The sequence below is a fragment of the Muntiacus reevesi genome, chromosome 8 (genome assembly GCF_963930625.1).
Source record: "Muntiacus reevesi chromosome 8, mMunRee1.1, whole genome shotgun sequence".
Classification (NCBI taxonomy): Eukaryota; Metazoa; Chordata; class Mammalia; order Artiodactyla; family Cervidae; genus Muntiacus; species Muntiacus reevesi.
The window spans coordinates 43,179,970-43,192,760 of record NC_089256.1 but is presented as its reverse complement, the minus strand read 5'-3'; the positions used below and the strand labels follow the sequence as shown (position 1 = coordinate 43,192,760).

The window sequence follows — 12,791 nt, the reverse complement described above, 5'->3', positions numbered from 1 at the left end:
CTCTTCCTGCTCTTCTTCCTCCTCTTTCTTTTGGTGCCTTGCTGCACTGGGTAGGACCTCAAGTGCAGGGATGAACAGCAAGGATGATGAGGACATTCTTCTCTCATACCTGACTGTAAGGAAAATACTTTCAGTATTTCACCATTAAGTATGACATGTGCTATAGGTAGGTTTTTATAGTATCCTGTCAGATTAAAGAAGTTCTAGTCCTAATTTTTAAAATCGTGAATGAGTATGGAATTTTGTCAAATGATTTTTCTGCATTAGTCAAGTGTATTTTTCTCTACTCTGTTAACAAACTCCAGATAAGTGAATGTTAAAACAAACTTGCATCCCTGGAACAAATCCAATTTTATTATGATATATTTTCCTCCTATGTATATAGAACTTGGTTTATAAATACTTTGTTTAGGAGTTTTGCATCTATGTACCTTGTCAGGTTTTAATATCAAGGTTATGCTGACTCTGTGAAAGGAGTTGGGAAACATTTTCTCTCTTTTTCCTTGTCTTTTTGAAAGAGATCTTTAAACCAAAACAAGTTTTATAACTCTTTGTTCTCTCCCTATTCAGTTGCCCAGGCCCCAAACCTTGGAGTCTTTCCATCAGTTTTGTTAGTTTGTTTTGACTGTGCCGCACAGCTTGCCAGATCTTAGTTCCCCAACCAGAGATCGAATCCTGGCCCCTGGCAGTGAATGCACTGAGTCTAACTACTCAGGAAATTCTCCTGTCTTGTTAGTTCTTTCTTCAAAATATATCCCCAATTCAACTCACCATGTCCACTGCTACCACGAAATTCAAGCTACCATTATTTCATGGCTAGACGAACTTTAATAGTTTTATAACTGGCTCCTGACTTCTGTCTGTCCTCCCCATAATCAATTCTACAAGAAGTGATCATTTTAACGTATGTATGATGTATTCACTCTCTTGCTATAAATTTCAAATGACTTCCTATTACATTTAGAATAAAATCTAAACTTCTTACCATGTGTTATTAGTCAGAATCAGCTTAATATGACTTAATATCATACAGATTTATTGCTCTTAAAGTCTACTGAGAATCTGTATGACTCATCGGGGCAACTGTCTTAATATTGCAACTCAGTGATTCAACCTACTTAGATCTCCTGGCTCTGTCCACTGAAGAAAGAAATGGCTTGATGTTTCTGTACTGGCTCTTTGATGCTTTGGCCCCAAATGACACAAGTCCCTCTGCCCTCAGTCCATTGACTAGAGCTAGTCACATGGACCTACTTAATAATCAACTCTGTCCTTTGCTGATTAAAGTAACTGTGAAACATGGGAAAGGAAAAGAAATACCTGATGAATGCTACTCTTTTAGCCACTTATGACCCATAAGGCCCCACCTGCCTGCCTGTCTCTCCTGCCATGCTTCATTCCACTCTCTTTCTCATTCATGTTTCAGCCACAGTAGACTTTTGGGTGCTCCTCACTCACACCCAGCTCATTTCTACATGAGGAGCTTTGCCATTTTTCTTTCTCTCTGCAATGCTTTCAATCATAGTTTCTCCTGGCTACTACTTCTGGTCATCCAGTTCTCAGCTCAATGTCACCATCCCAGCTAAGACACCTGCCTCACCTCACCATAACCTTCTGTCCTCTTGCCTTCTTGTCATCTTCAGAGCCCCATTTCCTCTTTCCTCACCTTTTAGGATTCCAGTTATGTGCTTTGTAGAACATTTCAGTGTGTTCTATAGAGCTCTTCTGTTCTTTTCTCATTTTTTTCCTAAAACTATACTGTGCATTTTCTTTCTTGTTGGATTTCTGTCTCTTCCATGTACATTTCACAATAGAAGCCTCTCGTCAGTCTTAGAAATCCAACCGTTCTCTTGCCAATCCTTGAGGGTTGTTGTAGGGAGTGGATGAAGCAATAAACAAACAACAGAAAAGCTCATTGTACATTGTAAATTGAGACGAACAAACATTACCTGGAGGGTAGCCTCCCGCCCCCCCCCCGCGCCCCCCCCACCCCCCCCCCACCCCCCCCCCCCCCCCCCCCGCAAGCTGGTGGCCCGCCCAGGCAGGGATGTTGTTACATGTTGTACATAACAGAGGTTCCTTGGGATGGAGACCTCTTTAAAAAAAAATTTGTGACTGTGCTTCTGCATGGCTTTCTCTAACTGTGGAGGCTACTCTTCATTCCTATGTGCAGGCTTCTCATTGCGTTGACTTCTCTTGTTGCAGAGCACAGGCTTTAGGTGCACAGGCTTCAGAAATTGTGGCATGTGGACTCTTCCTAAACCGGGGATTGAACCTATGTCTCCTGCATTGCCAGGCAGGTTCTTAGCCACTGTGCTACCAGGGAAGTCCTGGGGACCTCTTTTAATGTGTGTTTGTTTTTAAAAGGATCAGACTTTAATGTCATAGAAGTTGTGTTTTTATTATCTAATGTCATATGTAATGGCAAAAGACATTTGGATTCTAATAAGGGTTATAGATAAATTTATAGATTGAAAAAATTAACCAAAATAGTATCTTTATCTGTTTGAAACAGTGTTGCATACACATATGTACAAAGTTTGTATTTATTCAGTCTCCATAAAATTATTGGCATGATATGGATTTGTGAACTTCTTACAATACTCCTATGCTAGAGATCCACACATGTGTTAAAAAAATCTCTGGATTACAACTTCATATACTCAGGAATAAAGCCTGACATATACTCAGATTTGCTCTAAGGAGAGGATAGTAAGTATTCTTTTATCCCATTAATACTTCCTAAATATCCACTGCTATCAAACACTATTTTTGATACCACCTGCTTTGCTGGATGAATCACTCATAGTCTCTGCCCTGAAGGAGCTCCAGATCTAGAAAAGAAGATACATGAGCTTTAGGCACCCTCCCCCATCTCTACCATAGCCTTACGAAGTCAAGCTCCCTGGGCCTGACTCCTTTGAGGATTAATCTTCCCAGAAGATTTCCCAGTCGCTTGTATAAATAGGCTTCCTGTGACTCATAACTAGTTTAAGGTGAAGCTAGAGCCCTGATACATATACAAATAAACACTATGCCAGTCCTTTTTGGAAAGCCTTAACATCAGTTGTTGAAACAACTATAAGAGCTATAACAGTTCAGCAGGTGTCACTTCCCATTTCTGGGATGAGGAAGGGTCACAGCAAAGTTGATTTTAAGCTGTGTCTTGAAAGATAAAGATAGGCAAAACAGAAGCAATTCAGGTAAAAGATACATGTGAGTCAAATTCTGTGGGCTGGAGGTACAAGGAAGGCATGCTTGCAGAAGAAAAGCAATAGCTCTCAGTGACTGGCTGTGGAATCCGAACTCCACAGATCACAAGGCAGTGGGACACGAACCTTGAAATGGTATTTTCAGAGCAGCATGGAGGGAGATTGTGTTCAGTGCACACCATGGGGTCTGGCAGAGTGTAGCTGTTTCTCAAATATTCATGTTCTGAGGGACTTGAGTAAACAAAGCCAGGAGAATAGTCAAGGACGCTGAAATGGTCACTGGGTTGTGAGGTACTGTTATCAAATGCAGGTCTGTGTGCTTCATACACAGGGAGACCAAACAATTTAAAAAAAAAGTTGGAGTTTGGAGTAGACAAAGGTTTACTGAAGGGCCATACAAGGAGACGATGGGTGGCTCATGCCTTAAAACCCCTAAATTCCCAGAAAGCTTTCAGCAAAGCCCTTTTCTAGGAAAGGTGAGGGAGGGATGTGGTTAGTTGTTGCAAACTTCTTGGTGTCTGATCATTTGTTCTTGAGGTCAGGTCACAGTCAGGTAATGATGTTTCTGCAAATCTCCACCAAACAAACATTACTTTCTGTTTTGACTAGAAAGAACAAAATCCCAAGGTTTAGCTTTCACCCTCTGAGGTCCAGGCCCTGGCTAAAAATAACAGGTCTCTGCGGGGCTAGTTACCCTGCTGGGAGCATTGGTCCCAGCACCAGTCTAGGTCCTCTTGCCTGTGCCCAGGCCTGGCTGATGAGGCAGATCTCAGCTGGCAGCACCCTCAGGGCCAGGTCCCCAGACCCTGCCCAGCCATCATCATGGAAGCGCGGCACCCAGGACCCAGCCAGCCCTCAGGCTTTTCGTTTAAACTGGAGAGAATTACTTGCAATAGGATCACTAGGAATATATATTGTAGCAAATACCAATCAGGTTAATTCCTAGCTCTAACAATTGCCCTTCTTTGAGAAGGGCAACCATAGAGGTGGAGCTGAAGTAATGAGGTGCAGTGTCCTTGAAACTTAACCCTGGCCTCTGGCCAACTCCTAGGGGTAGACAGCTGATCTCAGCTAAACCGATTTTTGAAACTTGGAGAGACTGAAATTGGTTGAAGCTGTTACCTTAATAGCAGTAGCCATATACTCCAGGTACTGAGCCCTCCGTGGACTGTGACCCATGGAGACGATTGTCACCATTAGGTAACAGAGCTAAGTCTGCTCAGCCTATTCCTGGGTCCCCTAGCTAAACACACCCACCTAAGGCCTGGAGGGCCCCGGAGAAAAGGCTGAGATCTACCTCCCACCACACTCTGCAGGGATAGAACCACTGCAAGGCTGACTGTTGGAGTGGGACCTCTAACTGCGGCACTAAGGGTCTCCTGATAATAATAGTCTCGAGCTATTAGCTGCACACCTGCTCCGCCCCTATTACAGTACCAGGGGCCAGAGAATGTGATGGCCATGGGAAGAGACACCTGTGAGAGACCCTGGGGAGAACTTCCTGGGAGGGGCGCCAAGTCCATCTTAGAGATTCTGGGCCTTCTTCCTGAATATTCTGGACACTCTGGTTTCCTGTAGGTGTCCTCACAAATCCTGATGACTGAAGAAGTGTGAGCAATGCCCTCACCAGTTCCATTTCTAATTGTCATTGAATTTATACACTTACACATGTCTTCTACTCAGAAATTTCCCTGGAGATCATGGGATTTTATTTCACTTTTGGTTCACTTCTCTGACGTGAGCCTTCCCACGAGCCCTCCTCTGCACAGCACATGATTGCCGCTGTCAACAGATAGATGCTCAAGGGCCTGGAATTGCCCTCTGTCAGCCCTGAACCCTATGCATCCCACAAGGCTGGTACAAACATCCCCTCCCTGCCCACTCTCGCACCATTTCCCTCCAGCTCTGCCAGTATCAGTCCCCAAAGGACTTGGAGATTCTGTGGGGCTGCCTTGCTCAGCCCTCCTCTCCCCCTAGACTTCCTCTGGAGGCGCCAAAGGGCCATGCGGACTCTGACCTATGGCCATGGTCTCGCGGTGCACTGGCGTTTAAGTGGCACCGATTGGAGCTTTGTTAAGCTCATTTCAGCTTGGGTCAGATTAAAACTCTTGGAATTTTAGCACTTCTAGTTCTGCTTTCCAGTTTTCTTTTGCTTCTGTCCACTATTCAAGCCAGAACACTTTCTCTTTGACTCGTGCATGGCTGAGGAAGGAGGTCCTTTCTGTTTGGGGTCTTGGGGCTCAGGCCTGGTGACCCCATCTCCTGCCCTGGACAGCTTGGCCTTCATGCATCCTCCTCCCTGAAGTGTCTGAGAGGAAAACATTGGCGACTCCTCCCTTCTCCAGTTTGGTTTCTTCTCTTCCTTGTTTCTTGTAGCTGTTACTGAGCACAAGATCTGTGTGCCTGCTGCACAGTGAGGCCAAATACACCAAAATGCCAGAATTTGGAGCAAATAAAGGTTTATTGCAGGGCCCTGTGAGGAGATGGGTGGCTTATATCTTAAAAACCCCAAACTCCCCCAAGGCTTTCAGCAAAGCCTTTTTTCTAGGAAAGGAGAGGGAGGGGTATGGTTAGTTGCAGACTTCTTTGTGTCTTTGTACCCTGGGTCAGGAAGATCCCCTGGAGAAGGAAATGGCAACCCACTCCAGTACCTGGAAAATTCCATGGAAGGAGGAGCCTGGTGGGCTACAGTCCATGGGGTCGCAAAGAGTTGGACGGGACTGAGCAACTTCACTTTCATTTTTCACTTTCTTTGTGTCAGATCCTTTATTCTGGAGGTCAGCCACAGTCAGGTAACGATGTTGTTGTAAAACTCCACCAAACAAACATTAGTCTGTTCTGACAAGGAAGGGCAAGGTCCCGAGACATAAAGCTCACCTTTCAAGGTCCAGGGCCTGGCTAAGAGGAAGGAGAGTCCCTGCACTGGTTACCCTGCCCAGGAGCACTAGTCCAGCACCCAGTCTGGGTCCTCCTGCCAGTGCTGAAGAAGCAGATCTCAACTGGTGGCTCCCTCAGGGCCACCCCAGACCCTGCCTAGCCATCATCACTGAGGGAGCCAGGCGTCCAGGACCCAAATAGCCCTCAGCCTCCTCAGGCCATCCAAATAGCAGTTAGGGGGCCAGATCCTGCAGACTGCAGCCCATGCAGATGGCCACTGCTATTAGATCACAGAGGAAGGAATGGGGGCAAGGTTCACTGCTACCTCAAGGCCTGGGACCAGCCAGTGTGTGCGGCCTGTGGAGGGCTCTAGAGCCCTGCGGGACACAGCTCCAAGCCTGCTCCGTGGACCCCTCAGTTCACCGGATGGGCTAAGGCCGGGTAAGCTGGAGGGCCCCAGGGAGGCCAGGACCCACCTCTTACCTCACTCTCCTTTGGACAACCACCACCCCTCTGACTACCGGCAGAGCAGTGCTACTAACGATTGCTGGAGTTAGGGAGGGACCTACTGTGACTCCGACCAACGGCCAAGCAGCACCGCTAATGGGGTCGCTCATTGACAGCTGCAGGTTGGGGGTGCAGTCTACTGCGTGTGCCGACCAGTGGCTAAGCAGGACCACTAAACATCGCTCTAATCTTCTCGCTTAGTGGTCTCACAGCAACCGTTGCCTGGTAACAGGTTGCTGGGTAACGGCCTGCCGCAACAGCTGCGCGCTAGGGGCTGTGCACTGCCCCACTGTATTAGGTAACTTGATTCCTCACTATTCTCGGCTCCCCTCCTGTTTCTTTCCTTTTCCCCCTTCCTAATTGACTTTAGCGTCTGTTTCCTTAGTCACAAACATAAACATTAAAAAAAAAAAACACCCTGTTTATACTGTTATTTTATCTAACCTAGTAAACTCCACTTTAATGCAACTAAATATGGATATATATTTGAGAAGACTTTCATTCTGTGGGTGTGTGAGCATGTGATTTCAGCTTCCAGCCTGGGATCCTCAGGCCAAGCTAAAGAAGCACCCCTGGCAGAGTCTCAGACATCAGAATTGCCAAGGGATGGTTTAGCCCTAGAAACCCTAAGATCCAGTGAGGAGTTATGGAAACCCTATCCCTTTTCCTTCAGTGGTCAGAGTTCATCATCCCGCTTCCACTGTGTCTAATGCATTCTTCTTTGTTTGCAGTGATCCCACTTATTTGTTTGTTTAGATCAATGATTCCCAAATCTGACTGCATATTAAAATAAACTGGGAAGTTTTTAAAAAACACCAATGCCACAGACAAAACAAGACAACCCCAAGAGTTGTTAATTGTTGAAGCTGGATAGTAGGTATATGGAAATTCATTATTCTATATTTCTAATTTTTTATGTGTTTGAAATGTCCTATAACAAAAATGTTCAAAACTAAATATATATGTATTATATAAATATATAAAACAATATAAAACTGGGCCTATAGAAAACCAGTTACAGTTGAATTTTGAGGGCCCCTGGGCTTAGAATCTGTAGTTCTAAATGCTTCCCAGGGGTTCTGAGGGTTGAGATGGGGCGGTGGGGACAGGAAGAGGATTGAAGGGATTATAGTAGCTGCCTCTGGACTGTGAGCTTAGGTGAAATGTCAGATGACTTTCTCTAAAGTATTTATTCCTGATTTAGATAACTGATCAAACATTCCTAGAATGGTGACTGAAGGTAACTCATGTATCACACTGTTTACCTGAAGTATTTTTTTAAACTATTTTTATTTATTTTTATTTTTGGCTGTTGTGGGTCTTCATTGCTGCACGGACTTTTCTCTAGTTGTGGCGAGTGGGGTGCCACTGTAGCTGTGGTGCCCGGGTTTCTCATTGCAGTGGCTTCTCTTGATGAGGAGCATGGGTTCTAGGGCACGTGGGCTTCAGTAGTTGTAGCTCATGGGCTCCAGAGCACAGGCCCAATAGTTGTGGTGCATGGGATTAGTTGCTCCGCAGTACATTGGATCCCTCCAGATCAGGATTAAACTTGTGTCTCCTGCACTGGTAGGCGGATTCTTTACCAATGAGCCGCCAGGGAAGCCCTAGCTGAAGTATTTTAAAGTAAATTATAGACCACCAACACTGGCACATGATGGCTCACTTGTGAGCTAATGAGTGAGTTTCTGAAGAGAATAGTCCTTTCCATCTTATTTGTGTTTGCATTCTCAGCATCTAGCACGTGGCCAGACATTTTGTCATTATAAGTAAATGTTTGTTAATATATTTTTAAGGAGATGAGATGACATAAGTAGACATTGGGTTAAGACTCGCTGTTAATTTAATGTCGGGTCAAGAATATGAAGCTCTGGGGCTGGATTGCCTGGGTTCGAATTTCAGCTCTGCCATTTAACCTCATGTCATTCTCTGTCTAGTAACTTTACTGCTCAGCCCCTACCTTGTTCATATGTTAAATAGAAAAAAAAAGAACCTATCTCATATGTTTGTTGTAAGAATTTAAGTATATATACTTAAACATGCCTGGGACATAGTAAACATTCAGTTATGTTGTAGGTCTTGTTAAGAAGATTGCCCTCAGGATGGTGCCTGGTACATAGTACATTGCTGGCTTATAGTAAGCGTTTGCTGAATGAGTGAACATTCTGGTTTTGTGATTAGTTGTCTCCAGCTTTACCCATTTCACTGTACTCTCCAGATACGAAATACAGCAGAGGGTAACTTCTGAATTGAAGGTTGGGTTGAGAGTCAAAGGAAGTAATCCTGAGGTTGTGTAGATTCAATTTCAAGCCCAAGCCAGGAGGGCTGAGTGAACACTGTGGGAGTTTTAAAGTTGAGAGGCCTGGTGATTGCAAGAGAGATGGGATGTTTCTAGTTAAGTCAGTCTGACCCCAGTGCCTTGAAGAGGGGTACCCATATATGAGGCTGCTCTTCATAGGGTATTTACCTAGATTTCTTCCCACCTCTCCACCTTCCAGCTCTGTCTAAACTAAGAATCTGTACTGGCTTAGGCCTGGATAGATGTTAGAGATCCACAGCTTCAAGGCAGCAGCAAGGGTTTACTTCCAGATAAACACTGTCCCTTGTTTATCTTCAAAATGTTATTAAAGCTCCCATTCACATGTAATGAAGAGCCATTTAGATTTATCAAAACCCAGTAGAAGTGCCCACGTTTGGAAGTACAATATAAATGGGAGAATAGGTATGCTTTCCTCTAGTGACTAACAGCTTTGGGAAATTCCCTTAATCTTTTTGGGTCTTGGTTTCCTCCTCTGACACTCTGTGGCTCGATGACTAATGTGAAAGGTTATTTAAAGAACATAATAATAATAATTATAGTGAATCAACTCATCAGGGGCTAAGGATTGTTTTTGCTAAAGAGTAAGAAAGAAATCAAGGAAAAGAGATAAGAATTTAGCCACAAAGTTCTGGAAGTCTACATTAAGAAGTTAATGAAGCCTTTATTCTAAGGACATCAGTGAAAATTATGGAGCAGGAGAACGGTAAGTTTAAAAAGAGTTTGTAGAAGGGTTATCTGGCCTAGGTAAATACAATGGACTAGAGGAGAAAGAAGCTGGGGGAAAAGAGACTAGTTTGAGTTTGGTGTCAGATCCAGGGTCTTACCACATATCTGAGGGAACAGACAGGAGGGGACAAGGAACAGACAATTTTTTAAGAAACAGGTTTTTTTTTGAGCAAGCGCATTCTGCGTCAAAGATGACTCAGGCCTCAAGCCTGGAGATTGGATGATGATGGTGGCTCTTACAGTAAGGAGAGGAAGAATAACTTTGGGGAAGATGTTGATTTGATTTTGCATGAATTGAGTTTGGGTTACTGTCAAGATACTGAATGGCCACAAAAATTAAACAGTATAGTTTCATAAATAAGAGGGCAAATACTGAGGATCAGGGAGGATTTCAAGGCCTTCAAACTGGCATGGAAGGACTCAGGAATAGCAATGTTCCCATCACCTCTAAACTCTCCTCTAGAAGGAGGAAGCCATCTCTTCTGGAGAAGAGGCAGGACTGAGATGGTCACCACTGGGCCTGGGTGTGTTCGAAAGTGAGGTCAGAGGTGTGTTTAAGGCTAGGGAAAGCAGTATGTCACTTTCAGAATGTCACTTAGGAACACTCAACAAGGAGATGAAGGACTGGATGAGAATGCAGCAATTTGGGAAGAGTTATGTTTCAATATAGTTTCCTTTATATGCACAACCAGAGCTTCCTTCTGCAGAGGTTTTTAAAGGTTAAAGTGTAACAATGGCAGGTGAAATTTTAAGACAAGTTGAATAAATGGAGTTCCTAAAACTTATGAAAAGACACCAACCTTTAGAGTCAAGTCTCTCTGTGCCTTATCTTCTCTGTTTGCCTTTGTCTATATCCTTAGAGCATTATCTTTAATTAAAAGAGCTTTTATTGCATGCTTATGATATGGAAAACACAGAGAAAGAGAAAATATAGCCTGATCAACTTGGAATAAGCTATTCACCATCACTGCAAGGCTGCACAGATACCAACTGCAATGACCTGTGAGTGGCCGGGCTTCCCAGAGGAGAGAGCTGGAAGTGGACCCAGAACGACTGGCAGAACCTGAATGGAGGTAGCAGCAGCTGCAAAGCCTTGGAGAAGGCATTGTCCACAGTATCTTTTAGGGGATACTGGCTTAAGCACACTGGGGGGAAATGGCAGGTAATTTTAGTTAGATAGAATGGGGCCGGACTGAGGAGATCTTTCTTTAGAGACATTGGTTAAGACATCTAAGTCCTAGAAACCAATTGGACAAGTTTATATGTACAACCGTGTAATGTGGTGGTTAGAGCCCAGATGACAGAGTCAGACAGCTTGGTGTGAACCCTGAACCTAGTTGTCTAACCATGGGCAAGTTGTTAAATTTTCCTGTCCCTCAGTTTTCTTACATGTAAAATGAAGTAATACATACAATTGTTGGAGGATTATATGATAATTTATATAAAGGGATTAGAATGCTAAATCCTCAGGAAGTTTTAGCTTTTCACTTTCTCTTTCATAACTTTTAATATTAGTTGAATTTTGGGACTTCCCTGGTGGTCCAGTGACTAAGACTCCATATTCCCAATGCACAGGGCTTGGTCATAGAAGTGGATGCCACATGCTGCATTGAAGATCAAAGATCCCATGTACCCAAGACCTAGCACAGCAAAATAAATATTTTTAAAAATTAGTTGAATTTTATAATCATAAAAATATAGCCTTTATTTTTAAAAGTTCATCACGGCTCACCTATAGGAAATTTCACTGCTCTGAGGAGTACTTTGTCTAAATGAATGTCATTTTTAAAAGGTAATAAAATTTCAGGCCCCTATTCTTCTGAAGGAAAAAGCATTACTCCAATTTCATGGATGTCCAACTGGTCGGCCAACTTGGAAAGTGTTGAATATCACATGGTAACTCCAGAGGGGAAATTTGGTGATTTGGGTTACTGATCTTAGGTGAAGCAATTACTTGAATAAGTAGTTGCAAAGAAACTATTTCTTTCAACCATTGTCAGAATGTATGTGAATTGATATGACATTTTTGGAAAGTAATACAGCACTACTAAACTTTTGCTGTATCTGTTGACCCAGCTATTCTCACTAAAGAAATATATCATATAGAAGTAAATTTACAAAAATACTTATTGCAGCACCATTTGTAATTGAAGAAAACTGGAAACAGCCTTAATATTCATCCCAAGAAAGTGCCTGGTTAAATTATGGTATGATCATGCTCTGAAATATATATATATCCAGGGAATAAATTAAGTCTATGTATGGCCCAGAAGGAATATTCATGATACATTGTGAATAACAAAGGAAAATTACAGAATGATGTATGTGTTATGATTTCATCTTTGTTTAAAAAAAAAAACCCAAACAAAAAAATCCAACAAGTGTGTGTGTGTATTTGTATTGATGTGAAAGATGTATAGGACATACATCAAGCTATTAACATTCATTACCTTGGGGTCATGGAAACCATAAAGTGTGCCTACAATCTGACTTGTCAAAATGAACATGTATTGCTTTGGGGTGAAAGTAACAGGAACACCAAGGTTGAAAAGAAATCACTCAATTGCTTTAAATCAACCCCAGTATTCAGACCTTGAATTATAATCTTGTTTTAGAAAGACTTTGCTGGGTACCTGGGGTCTTTATTCAGTAATCACTAGATAATCCCAAAGAGAAGGTCAGAAGATGGTGGGTACATATATTCTCTCCAGTAACCCGAAAGCAGAAACTCTTAAAATTAGAGATCAGGAAGTTTGATGTTGATTCCCAGCAAAGAATAATTCACTAAAAAGTTTGCTGGCATGTATTTAGATAATAAAGTAGCAATTATTAGGAGCCTGCATTTCCGGGAATTAAGTCATGCTAAAGTTAGATTAATCATATTTTAGTCAGGGTATTGTACATATAAAGAATTGAAACTTTCCTCATAATATGTTCTTGATTAAGATCAATCAATTTGTTGATTTCAATTTGTTATCTCCGCTTCCCTGGTGGTTCAGTTGGTAAAGGATCTGCCTGCAATGCAGGAGACCTGAGTTTGATCCCTGGGTTGGGAAGATCTCCTGGAGAAAGGAAGGGGAACCCACTCCAGTATCCTTGCCTGGAGAATTCCATGGACAGGTGAGCCTGGGGAGCTACAGTCCATGGGGTCA

At 43.0% G+C, this 12,791-nt stretch overlaps 1 protein-coding gene and 1 long non-coding RNA gene across 2 annotated transcripts in view; one reads left to right on the top strand and one right to left on the bottom strand.

Moving 5' to 3' along the window:
* Positions 1-2,695: 2,695 nt before the first annotated feature.
* The window catches only part of PLA1A (phospholipase A1 member A), a 40,779-nt gene continuing 30,683 nt past the window's right edge, over positions 2,696-12,791 (bottom strand). Inside the window, exon 11 of the mRNA XM_065943464.1 lies at positions 2,696-2,834. Coding sequence (XP_065799536.1) covers positions 2,804-2,834 — 31 coding nt within the window. The 3' untranslated portion in view covers positions 2,696-2,803. The remainder of the gene's footprint in view (positions 2,835-12,791) is intronic.
* On the top strand, positions 8,414-11,991 carry LOC136173240 (uncharacterized). The gene is made up of 3 exons (XR_010664194.1): positions 8,414-9,616; positions 10,500-10,712; positions 11,215-11,991. It is a non-coding gene; the product is annotated as an uncharacterized lncRNA (long non-coding RNA).